This window comes from Vombatus ursinus, unplaced genomic scaffold, assembly GCF_900497805.2.
Source record: "Vombatus ursinus unplaced genomic scaffold, bare-nosed wombat genome assembly UNPS02014821.1, whole genome shotgun sequence".
Lineage (NCBI taxonomy): Eukaryota > Metazoa > Chordata > Mammalia > Diprotodontia > Vombatidae > Vombatus > Vombatus ursinus.
Genome location: NW_020954599.1, coordinates 13,992,793 through 14,005,993, shown reverse-complemented (window position 1 = coordinate 14,005,993; position 13,201 = coordinate 13,992,793). Strand labels below are relative to the sequence as shown.

The 13,201-nt window shown below is 40.0% G+C and overlaps 1 protein-coding gene across 3 annotated transcripts in view; it reads left to right on the top strand.

The window, feature by feature from the left end:
* LEF1 (lymphoid enhancer binding factor 1) overlaps positions 1 to 12,594 on the top strand; it is a 177,560-nt gene extending 164,966 nt beyond the window's left edge. For all 3 annotated transcript variants that reach the window (XM_027837620.1, XM_027837621.1, XM_027837619.1), the window contains one exon: positions 11,941 to 12,594. Coding sequence is in view for 1 of the 3 variants with exons in the window: in XM_027837621.1 (XP_027693422.1) it covers positions 11,941 to 12,020 (80 nt within the window). In the remaining 2 variants the exon portion in view is untranslated. The remainder of the gene's footprint in view (positions 1 to 11,940) is intronic.
* The last annotated feature ends 607 nt before the right edge of the window (positions 12,595 to 13,201 follow it).

Here is a 13,201-nt window from a genome sequence, read left to right as displayed (position 1 = left end):
TATCTCAGAAGCCTGAAGAATGAATGGAGAGATGAAATTTTTTTTTAAATTGGAAAGAGTGAGTAAACTGCACTAAGTAAAAAATGTATAACTTTACAAATTGGATTGTTATTTTGTGTTGGCAAAAAAAAAAGCTACACTATTTTTTTAAATGAAAAAGTATTTCAGTTTAATGGCTTGAGTTATCTGATATTTAAAAACAGGATTAAGAATAAAAAACAAGCTGTCACTATTACCTGATGGCTATTAAAAAGACATGCAAGGAAGAAAAAAAGAATATTTTTGGCTCCCTAGGTCTTATCATGGAGATTTGCTAAAGCAAATCAAGAATTTTCAAGGTTTTCTTCCTTTTTTCCTCCCTCTTTAGTAAATAAAAACCTTTGATTTTGTTTCCTTATGGCCCCAAGTTGTGAGGTGTGCCAGCAGGGCAGAGAATGTTCATTGTGCCATGCCCTGGATATGGCCCTTAAGTAGCTTCCGGCTTGTGGCTGGAAAAATAGAGGTGAGAATTTTTAGGACGCTTTTTTACATCTGTGATGTCCTATAGCCCTGAGGGTTTTCCTAAAATATAAATCTGATCCTCAGTGCTTACAGTACTGCTGGCCCCCAGTTCAACTAACTTAGCCCCACTTTTAGAGGCAGGGACCATTCTGAAAATATTTTCTGTTGGTAAAAGGTAGCATGATGCAAGAGACAGAAGGCTGGATTTGGAATCAGAGAACTTGGGGTAGCAACCCACCTGTGCTGCTACTCATGTGACTTTGTTTACCTCTCTGAGTGTCTATTTAAGAAGAAGAAAAATAGCTAGCATTTATATATAGCTTTAAGTTTTGCAAAATGCTTTACCTATGTTAATTCATTTGATCCTCACAACAATCCTAGGAGGTCGGTGCGATTAGTATCTCTGCTGCACAGATGAGAAAACTGAGTCTGAGAGCTTAAATGATTTAACCAGGGTTACATGGCTGCAGTGAGTATTTGGGGTAGAATTAGAACCCAGGTTTTCCTGACTCCAAAGCATTCTACCCACTGGGCCACCTCACAACCCATCTGTAATTTACATATCTATAAAATTAAGGGATTGGATTAGATGGCCCTTAAGACCACTCTTCCCTTTAGATCTTTGATCACTGGAAAAAAATGATTGCAAGCCTCTTACAAATATATCTCTTCTCCTGGCGTACTTTATACTATAACAATAGTAATAATAATAACAATAGTAATAGTAAAATAACATTTATATAGTGCTTGCTCTGTGCCAGACACTATGCTAAATGCTTTACAATTATTCTCATTTGATCTTCGCAACAACCCTGGAAAGTAGGTCCTCCTTTATCCCCATTTTACAGCCTAGGAAACTTGAGGCAGACAGAGGTTAAGGGACTTGCCCAGGATCACGGAGCCAGTGTCTGAGGCCATATTTGAACTTAGACCTTCCTGATTCCAGATTCAGCACTCTATCCATTTTGACATCGAGCTCTACTAGAAGACAACTCTTTAACTGGCTTTGCTCTGGTTCCCTGTTTTGTTCCACAGGCTCCAGGAAGTGTGGTCAGCAGAACCCAGCCTTGTACAATGAAGTATTACAGCAACTTCCCTATTGGTGATAGCCTCCATGATGCCCACAAAACAAAAGTCAAGATATATTTGAAGAAATAGGAAAGAAGCAGCCATAAATTTTATTTATTTATGCATTATTTATCTCATCCAAAGTTTCTGAAGTATGATTGACTCCAAAAACAGCAGTCAGGAGATTAAAAAATTACTACTCATTTTCTGGTCTTTAATCAATATAGCGTAATTAAGTCTGTCAAGAGTCGCTGGGGATAGATACAAAGAAAGACAAAAAAAAAAACCAGCATGTTGGATAGAAAGAGCTGAGTTCAAGCCCCACTTGTGACACATGCTATTTATGCAACACTGGACAGACCATTTAACCTCTCAGTGATCTAGACATAGCTCTAAAAACAGAGATTCTTAACTTTTTCTGTGTTCTGGACCCATTTGGCAGTATGGTGAAGCCCTTCTCAAAATAATGTTTTTAAAAGTATAAAATGCATAGGATTACAAAGGAAACCAATTGTATTTAAATATAATTATAAAAAAATTAAAACAAGTTCATGGTTCCCCAATTAAGAACCCCTGCATTGATAGAGTGAGCTTCCTCGCCTGAGAGTTCTTATATCAATGAAATCACCATTCCAGTCCTTGTTTCTACACTCAATTCTATGTCCTTGTTTCTACACTCAATTCTATCCTTCAGGGCAGTGAAAATACCCAACTCAGCCATAGCCTCACAACAAGGCCACCAGCAGGCCTACACAGTTTGAATAGGCTAAGAAATATAAATCTGGATGTGGATGTCTGAGCCCAGTGTTTAGGAAGACCTATAAAGATACCCAAGGGTTAATGGTTTACTTTGGGTCCCAAGCACATTTTGGGTTAGTGCTTTCAAAAATCTACAACCTGTGCTGATCTTATGGCTGCAGATCTAGTTCACTGGTTTGTTTGGTTTTTTTTTTTTGCCCTATTCCCACAATGATGGGTGCTCTTATGGGGTGCCCTCCTAGAATGAGCCTTATAAATAATGTTTTCCAGGACATCTGCATACATTGTCAACTAGATGATAGGAGTCTTGAAAATCTAAAGAGAAATGCAGTCTTCCTTTAAAATTTAAAAATCTAGTATAAGAAATTACCTCCCTGGCCATCCCCCTCCCCAATTTCTTCATTGGTACAGTTGGAGTAACTACACAACACCCCTATTTTCCAAACTCAAAAATTACTATTTGGAGTCAAAAAGGAACGTTCCTTTTACAGAAACCTCCTTCACCTTACATTTTATTCCTGTGATTCCTTTGATGTAGAGAACCTTTACCAATGCAGTTTGGCAACAGTTCTGCAAATTATTGTCTTGGAGCATTCTATGGAGCACTGGAAAGGTTAATTGTCTTGCCCAGTCATACAACCAGTATATGTCAAAAGCTGGACTTGAATGTAAATCTTCTTGACCCCAAAGCTGGCTCTCTCTTCACAACACCACAAAACCATGATGATGATGATAGTACGTGGGAAACCTTACCCAGCTTGGAAATAGAAGCAACAAGCAATAATAATCAATTACATTTTTATTTTCTTAAAAGCAAGGACCAACCCAGAAATTTCAGGACATTTGGTCATCATGGGTAATGAGGACATAAATGAGTAAATGTAAGGGTGAGAATGGGAGCTCTTAATCCACATCTTTCTCTAACCTTTCACAATTACAGCCCCCACTTTCCCTCTTCTTCCTCTACCCAAACTCCAGCCAAACACAGTCCAATAGTATAAGATGTGCTCTATGGCAGATCCACATATCTGCAGACCACCCCACAAAGATATGAGAAGCAGGTCATGGACCCCCTTACCTTACAGTTCCCCTTATCATCACAGTTCATCACATTGGCCTGAAGAGAAGAGGTTGTGCAATCACAACGGTATAGCTAGTCTAATGAATACCTAATATTGTCCAAGTAATTACAAAGTCTCAAAATCAGAGCTTTCTCATAGACTGCCTTTTATTCACTCACCATCTGGTGTCTGGGGGCCATCTCCAGAGGTCCTGATCTATATCCTGCCACTGGACCCAGATGACATTAGAAGTGTCAATTCACTTGCATGTCATGGCATCATCTTTCTGATGTCATGGTCCTCTTTGAAAACCAAGGACAAACAATAGCAAACAGCTGGTGTCTAGGGTAGTGATGTGTTTGACCCTGTCTTTATTACTTTGGAGGTTCCCTAATGCAAAGATTGAAAGCAGCTCATGTAAGAATACAAGAGTTGCATGGCTTGGTTGATGGAATCCTAGACTGGGAGTCTGGAGAGGTAAACTCAAATCTGGCCTTGACCATTTATTGTGACCCCCAGTGCAACTCACTTAACCTTAACCTCTCTGTCTTAGTTGCCTCATCCACGAAATGAGGGGGGTGGACTCAGTCCCCCTGGGAACCCTTTGAGCTCAAGAGCTATGATGCTGTAAGAATTTCAGAGCAGGTCGCCATGATAGTCATCAGTACCTCAACATTCCTGGTGTTAGAGCTGTGTGGAGCAAAGCAAAACGATCCTGGTTGACTTGTGCTTAGCAAAGCATTCTTCTCCCTATTAAGTAACTGTTCTTAAATTTGAACAGACATCTTGGTGCCTTCTGAGAGAGACAGAGAGAATGGGAATTCAGCTGAATGCCGTTCTCTTCGTTTTTATCTGCTGTTGAGCTTTAAATCTAGACTTAAGCTTCCATTTCTTGTGCAGATCTATTCTTTGGTAGTGCATGAAAAGCCCCATTTCCCTCTTGGGGGCTTCTCTCTCACTCTTCTCTTATTTGAGGCTTTCAGAATTTATCCTGTTTGGAGAACATTTTTAAATTATTGATCAGACTGGTATTCACTTTCCATCTATTATTAGAAGTTCTATCATACATATTTCCTACATTCCACTAATTAAAATCAAGATTTATTAACCAGGAGCAGGGTGGTATGAAGCAAAGATCAGCGATCTTAGAGATATAAGAGCTCAGTTCAGATTCCTTCTCTGTCACTTATACACCCTGGACAAGGCAGCTTCTCTGTGCCTCTGTTTCCTCTGTAAAATGAGATTGCTGGACTCAGTGACCTCAAAGGCTCATTAAAGTTCTCTATGACCCTATGAAAGGGTTGGACCCATGGCCCTTCCAGTTCTATGATCTTAAGTGCAAAATAAAGTTATGCAGAGATATAAAAAATGGGGCTCTTTCCTTTTAAAAGGGAACAAGATAAACACTTATCCTCTCATTTTTTTTTGTTTGTTTTTTGGCTAGGCAGTGGGGTTAAGTGACTTGCCCAAGGTCACATAGCTAGTAAGTATCAAGTAGTTGAGGCCGGATTTGAACTCAGGTCCTCCTGACTCCAAGGCTGGGTGCTTTATCCACTGTGCCACCTCGCTGCCCCCCCAACCCATTTTTAAAGGAGTTCAAATTTAGTGTTAGAAAAGTCATAGTGATTAGAGGGAAAGGGGAAAAGGATAAAAATTTGAGAATTCTGTATGTGATATATTTAGATTCACTTTGTTATTTGTAATCATTGAAGACTTTGATTTACTTGAAGAGAGTTTTGGAAAAATCTATTTTTCCGTAACTTGTCCTGTGGGAGGTACTTTCTATGGGAGTGGTTTCTTGACCAGTCTTGTCTTTGAGAAGGTCTTGTGAATCCCTCCAGGGACATTAATTCAATGTGCTTGTTCTATGTGGGTATTATGTGTACACTCATAAAGGGGACAACAAAGGAATGTCAACAGAAAAGAGAAACCCAAAACAAAGGACGTAGGACAAAAATACAAGCACCTGGGATTTTTTTTTTTTTATTAATAGCTACAGGGTTACCCCAGGGAGAAACAGTCCTGATTTGTTGAAAGTCTTTCTGATATTGCCAAAGACAAGTGTGCAAATGAGCTAATTTTCATTTGTTGTACTTTCTGTGATGCTGGCTATGAAAACGTTCTTGAACAATGATGGAAGCCAATTTCTTGGCTCAGCCTCAATAAAGACAAAAGTTTAGAATGAGGCAAAGAACTAGCGGTAGCTTGGAACACCCTTCCCTCCCTCTTCCTACTTCTCTCTGTCTCCCCACCCCACCCTCCCCTACTTCCCCCATGCTGGGAATCTTCACTTTACATTAGGGCTTTGTGGTTGGTGTGCCAGACCATGGATATTGGGGGTGGAGGCTAACACAGCTGTATAAACAAAACTGGGTTATGGCCATCCATAACCACACATTATCATTTTAACTTTTTTTTTCTCAAATACTTAGTAATGCCTCATTCTAAGACACAGGGACTATATTTCTGAAGTTATATCTTTTTAATCTTAGAGAAGAATTAAATTTCCAATCCAGGCTTTTGTACTTTTCGCCCTTTATGTTTCATATCCTTCCCAATGAATTAATAAGTCATTGTTTCCCATGGTCTGAAGGCTCCATTAGAGAAATGACAAAGGGATTTATGTTCAGTAGAGTGATCCCGTCTAAGAGAACAACAGTTTGAACCTTACAGGAAAAAAGTGTGACTTATCTTCAGACTAAACCCATGAAAGACAGGAATCTCTGCATGGGCATGGCATTTTGCAGTGGAGTGGTTCACACCCCAAAATGAAATCACAGGTTTGGGAGTGTTTTTGTCAGTTTTCCCCAGGGCAGTGAAATTTCAAGCATTGGCACAAGGTGTGTGGTGTGGTATAAAGCAATTTCTGCAATTAAAATCTGTGTCTCTTTTCACCTCTCATAAATCCCACTCTAATCTTTCTCTCCTCCCCTCCAATTTTCAAGTCAGAACTAAAACCAATTTTTTTTCTTTTTTTTCTTTTTGGTTGTTGTTGTTTCTGGAGTGGCATTGTGGGAAGGGGGGGGGGAACCTCCACTTCCCTCCTCTTTCCTAGCACCAAATCTCAATGCACAGAGTGTTCTTTCTCTCCTCTTTGCAGGCGATAACTTGGCCATCTTGTACCTGGGTCTTGAAAAATGGACTGCACCAGGCAAAGTGTTGCAAGGGCTGGACTTTGGGGGAGATATCTACATGCACCTTCCTTCCTAGACACATCCCCTCCTCCACTGCCCAACCATCCTATGTACTTTGTTTATTTTGTCCTTCCTGCTTGGGGTCTGCCTAGGAGAAGACTGTGTAACTCTAAGAAAATGTGTCAGCACCTTGCTTTTAATTCACTTTATGTTTCAACTAATAAGCAAGCATCCCCTCTCTGCTCCCTTCCTCTCCCGTTCTCTCTCTCTGTCTCTCCCTATCTCTCTCTGTCTGTCTCTCTGTCTCTGTCTCTGTCTCTCTTCTCTCTCCTCTCCTCTCTTCTTTCTTCTCTTCTTCTCTCTCCTTTTCTGTCTCTTTCTTTCTCTCTCTCTTCCCCCCACTCTCCCACTCTTTGTCTCTGTCTTCCCCACTCTATGTCTGGCTCTCTATCTCTGTCTCTCTTTGTCTCTCTGTCTCTGTCTTTCTCTCTGTCTATCTCTGTCTGTCTATCTCTGTCTCTCTCTTCTCTCTCCTTTCCTCTCTTCTTTTTTCCTCTTCTCTTCTCTCTCTTTCTCTCTTTCTTTTTCTTTCTTTCTCTCTCTCCTTCCCCCACTCTCCCACTTTCTGTCTGTCTTCTGACTCTGTCTCTCTCTATCTCTGTCTCTTTGTCTCTATCTCTGTCTCTGTCTCTCTCTGACTCTCTTTCTCTTTCTCTCTCTGTCTCTTTGTGTGTGTGTGTGTCTCTCTCTCTCTCTCTCTCTCTCACACACACACACACACACACACACACATACTTTCTCTTTCCCACGTCCTTTGAGTCAGGGACTAAGAGAACCTCAGGGTATAAATAGTTTACTTACCAAAAGTAAGTCTCATTTTTTAAAAAAGTGTTTATTTTAAAGCATTTATCATCTCTTCCTCCCACTGTCCCTCTGCATCGAACAATTCATAAAAGAAATAATGCCCTCATAACAAATATACACAGTCCAACAAAACAAATTTCCATGTTGGCCTTGTCCAGAATGTCTCAATCTGCATTTTAAGGCCATCAGCTTTCTGGCAGGAGGTAAACAGTGTCCTCTGAACTCATCGTTTCTCTTTACATTGATCAAAGTTCTCAAGTGTTTCAAAGTTGTTGTTTTTTTTTTTAATATAATGTTGTCATTGAATAACTTGTTATCCTAGCATTATTTACTCCCCTCGGTTATTAGTTCCTAGAATTCTAACATTGAAATCTTTTAGTTACACAAAAGACCTTCCCTTGCCTTTCCCTCCCTGCCTCTGCCTTTTCTGTTCGCTCCCACCTCTTCCCCACCTTGTGAATTACCTATTCACAATAGGCAATTTTACCAGCCTGTGTTGCAGGTCACACTTGACTTGTTGGGATAGTTTGAAAAGTTCTTAGTTTGATCCATGAGTACTTCATGTGGATCATTTACATTTTCTTTTAGTAGCAACTGTTTAAAGGGCACCCCCTCCCTACTCAGATATCCAATACAAATGGCACAGACAGTGGCTCTCACTGTGGATCAAGCCCAAGACTTAACATATGTAAAATGTGGCTCGCAGCACTTTCTTTGAAGCCTAACCACAGCCATGGAGCTGTAATTGCAGCCTTTGATTGCTCCGACTTCACTTGTGGATTGGGCTTTGCTAGGGCACGCCTGGCTTGGCAAGGCTTCAGCGGCAGCCCCCCAGTGAAGTCTTAGATGTGGGGAGTGTTCCATCTCCTTAGCGCATGCCTGTGGTTTCTTGAAAAGAATCCTGATTTGACCTGTTTAATGTCTGTAAAGCACATCACAAGGCCCCCATTCCTTACGCTTTAAGGTACGGGGTTGGTCTGTCCGAAGTGGGAGCCCATGAGTTTTGCCCCTTAGCTCCTAAGGGGAAAGAATGACGTTACTTCCTACCAGAGGCAGTTAATCAATTGTCTTCTTTAAAAGAAACCAACAGAACGAGAAAACAACAACAACAACAACAACAAAACCAGCATATCCCTTGGGAAATCTGTCCCAGTGGTGTTAAGTTGCTTACTGGTGGGCAGTTGTCCAGTGGGCTCACGAAGCAAACTTAAACCAGGATTAGTAAGAAAAGGAAACACGTTTTGCCTGAGTGTATTTAGAAAATTCCTCTCCTAAGTCCTGTTCGGATGCTTAGAAACTTATTGAGTGTGTGAGAACAGAGAAGGAGAGCAATGAAGAATGTGAGATAAGACTTTTGTTTTTTAGCTTTATCATGGTCGAGTAAGTTCAAGTGACCCACTAATCATTCTATATATATGTCAGGGTAGTAGAATTTTAATCACTCCATCAATAAACTAAAAATTAAGCCTATTGAGCACCTAAAAAAGATATATATTAGAATGTATTTGGCTAGAGGGGTGGAGGGAGAAAGGAAGCCTTGAGGCAGTGCAGTGAGGAGGGCTGTGAGAGGTTAGACATATACATTGCCTTTTTATTCTGGCTTAGCAGAAGTAAAGGCTTTGTTTAAGAATGGAAGCCTTGAGCAAGGCCATGGAAGTTATCTTAACCTTCTGGCTTCAAAGGGGCGCTTGCTGGTAAGAGAAGGGAGTGAGGAAAAGCCGCAACAGAAGAACGCTTTATTTCCTCCAGAAAATAGACGTTTCTGGCTTTTAATGGAGAGTCCACTCAGAATCACAGCATTTGTATCAGACTGCTGTTAGCTACTGGCTTGGAGCCTCAAGGCTATTCCTCAACAGGAAGCTGAATGTTTTTATGTAAGACTGAGAGGAAAACCTTCCCAGGAAGAGTGACCTGGACCAAACCTTTGAAAATCTGGGATGAAAAGGCACAAAGTAAATGGAAATCTACGGGGTGCACTCAGCACTGATTCCATGCTGTTTGCTTGGACTCTTCCTTTCTCCTTGGAAAGGTAGAGACCTTCATATCTCTTTGATCCGCGCATACTACTGGGTAGGGCACCACTGAAGGAAACTGGGTGGGATGGGATGGGGGATGGGGATATGAGACCTCCCATTAAGTCAGAAAAGGTCTAATTTTACAAGAAAATAGAAATTGAATGTGCCAATAAAAGTCCTCCTTAGTTGAAAACATGACTTTTGTAAATAAACATTTAACCTTACCTTCACAAAGCATAGAAGCCTATTTCATCCTAGTGTTGGGCTGATCATTTGGTAGCCACCATTTTATATGTGACAAGGAACTTTTCTACGTAACTTGAGAGTGCTGTAGTTTTATCTTGGTCAAGTAAATTCAAATGGCCCAGTAATCATTTTATCTTTGTGTCAGGATAGTAGAATTTTAATCACTCCACAAGTCTTTATTAAGCGCCTAAAAAAAATTGCTTAGGGACAATATTCAAGTTTGCCACCTGCTTTCCTGTTTCAGAAATATTCAAATTAGTGTTTGGTGTCTTATTTTTATTGATCTTTCTTCATTCTTAGTCTTCCCAAACATTCCCAAATAAAAAAGCAGACGGAAATCCAAGTCATCTAAGTTTGTTAAGAAATTATTTCACTGTATACTGGTCCCATCAGGTTGAGCCAGTTGGGTGCAAGATTTCTAAGATACTCAGACCTTCTTCTCTTTTTCAAGGTTGTGTTTGGAGTAGATTTATTTCAGTTGTTTCAGTCAAGTCATATTCTTTGTGACCCCATTTGGGATTTTCTTGGCAAAGATCCTGGAGTGGTTTTCCATTTGCTTCTCCAGCTCATTTGATGGATGAGGAAACTGAGTCAAACAGGGTTAAGTGACTTGTCCTCGGTCACACAGCTAGTAAGTGTCTGAGGCCAGGTTTAAACTCAGGAAGATGAGTCTTCGTGACTCCAGGCCCAGCACTCTATCCACTGTGTCACCTGGCTGCCTACTGCCAGCCTAGAGCAGCTGCCTATTTCTAAAGTCACATGGGAGAAAATTCAGAGAAAAGTGCTTTTTTTCAGCGTGACTTCTTTTGTTTTGTCTTATTACATGTAACACTATAAATGAAAATAAGTCCATTCCTTCTCCCTAATTTACCGAAACTCTGATTTTTGAGGTCTGTTGTCTTCCCAGTTTTTCTGGTGTTCAAGATTCACCGCAATTGTCATAAGCACTGTCTACTTTACATGTCCATTTAACGCTTGCTGTATCCCTTACTTGGTTCTAGGCACTTGTGTTTATTGTCCAAAAGACTAAGTAGTTTGTTTGGTTGTTGTTTTTTTTTCTAGTCCTTAAGAATACTAGGATGAAAATGGAGAAACTAGATGGTCTCTGGGATCCCTTTCAGTGCTAAGTCTTTGGATCATAATCCAATGACCGACTTACAGATAGGAACAAAGGACCCTGGACTCTTATTTGTTACCAAGGGAATAAAAATGTATGGAAAGATGTGGTGATGCTTGGTATTAGGATATTAACAATGTGCTGGATAATATGTGTCCTTTCTGGTAAATTATAACACACACAGTACCAGCATGGCCTCCCCAGCTTTTTTTTTTCTTTTTCCCATTATACACATCCTATAAGTGAGTTTTTCAAAGTTTAGTTGTTATGCAAAACATGGTCTGAAGTGGAGGGTTTTAAGACAATTTTTATTACAGGATAGTTATTACCGAGTGCACTGGGTTGTCCATAGAATGTTGTGCAACACATTCCCTAAGATCATAAGATGTAGAGACCTTAGAAGGCTGTGTCTAGTACAACCTCTTCATTTTATGGGTGAGGAAACTGAGTTATGCCACTGTATAGTGGTCCCATCAGGTTGAACCAAGTGGGGGCAAGATTTCTAAGACACTCAGACTCTTTTCTCTTGAAGGTTGTGACTTACTCAGAGTCACATGAGGTAGTTAGTGACAGGCCTGGAGTTTGATCCCAGTTCTTCTGGCTAAATCTAGTATAATTTCTACTACCTGCTCTAGGAGCTTTACTTCCCAAGGCAGAAATTTGAATTCAAAGTACAGAAAGTCATATTGTACATGGGGGACCACATCGTTGATTCAGTGCTCAAATATGGAAGGAAATATAGTCTTCATTAGAAAGGAATTACTGTTGGGCCTTTTTTATTTTCTAAGGTGTTTGCTTTAGAGTTGTTTGTTTTTAGCCAATCTAGCTAAATGGTACAACAGATGCCGCTAACTCATTAAAAAGTAAAAATATGCTTAATTAATCAAGTATGTGGTGGAAGGTGCATGAATCCAAACATTTCGAAAACCCTGATGTTGAAACATTCTAATTGTGTTGCCTGAAGCCAGAGTTCCACTTGGGACTAAGCAATGATAGGGCACAATCCATCTTTGAGATAACCAAGTTGCCCTAATGGGCAAAAGAAATACAAAGGATTTGTGAAGGTCTTGTACTAGAGACATTTTTTAAAAGGGGAGTTGTTTTTTTGTGGGACAGCAGGGAGTTTCATCTATGGATGTTTCATATTAATAGCATTTCATTTGTTCCTTCTTGAGGTGGAAAACGAAACTCATTCCCGACGTGCAAAGCCAAGGCAGCAACCCCAGGGCCTCTTCTGGAGATGGAAGCCTGTTGAAATTCCAAACATCTCCTCGGTCTGAGCAGTTGACCCCAAAGGAGTCTTGATGTCCACTTGACCCTGTGGTTACTGCTAGAGACATTGAACATAAGGACAATCACTGCCAAACCCCTCTTTGCTTCTACTGCAAGAACCCAGTCCTGAAAGAAAAGCATAAGAAGATTTTAAAACAACGAATCCCACAAAATTGAAATGCACACGAGAATGTTTGCAGGCTTTGGGTCAGTTGAGAAGCTTCTCTCCCTTTATCTCTGCCTTGTACTTCCCAGAGTATTTTGCATCCATGTCTATACCTTTTGGCAAGCAAGGTAACCTGGCCATGTCCGCCTGCCTGCTGCAATCACCTGAAGCCAACAGCCAGCCAGCACTCAATCACCTGCCCATCGCCCCGTGAGGAATTTGTGGAAGACTTCCCATCATTGTTTCTATCTCCATTGTTTTCTCTCTTCCTTCCTCCCAAACTTTTTATTTAATAACAGTGCAAAAGGATCAATTTTATGTTTGCTTCTTTTTTTTAAACTTGAATGCTTTTATATTTTTAACTTTTTAGTTTTAATTTCCTTGGTGTATATTTTACTAGCTACATGATCTTTTAAATAAAATTCAAAGATCTGGAAAAGTATGATTTTTTAAAAAAACGAAACTGAAAGAAGTCCAAGAGAAATCTTGTCTGAAAATGTGGCTTCTCTGTGAACGGTTTGTAACAAATAGTGGCCTCTCCGTCTTTGTAAGGTGTCATATAGAACTAATTAAGTGTAACCACCAAGTCAACTTGTCATAGACACGTCGATCCTGCTTCACTTTAGTCCTCTTTGTAAACCTAAGCAATACATCCAGCAAATTGGTTTGCAGTGAGTTTTCCCTTTCTTCTTTATCTCTTACCCCCTCTTCTTGTAAAAAGCCCAGCACTTGAATTGTTATTACTTTAAATGTTCTGTATTTGTATCTGTTTTTATTAGCCGATTAGTGGGATTTTATGCCAGTTGTTGAAATGAGCATTGATGTACCCATTAAAAAAAACAAACAAAAACAACAAAAAACTGCGAGGCGCAGCCTTTGCCAAAAACTGTTAACTAAAGTTTTGTCATTCCAGTTTGAGTTAATGTGCTGAGCATTTTTTTTAAGAAGCTTTGTAATAAAACAACAAAAAGCGTCACTTCATTAAGAGTGAATTGTCT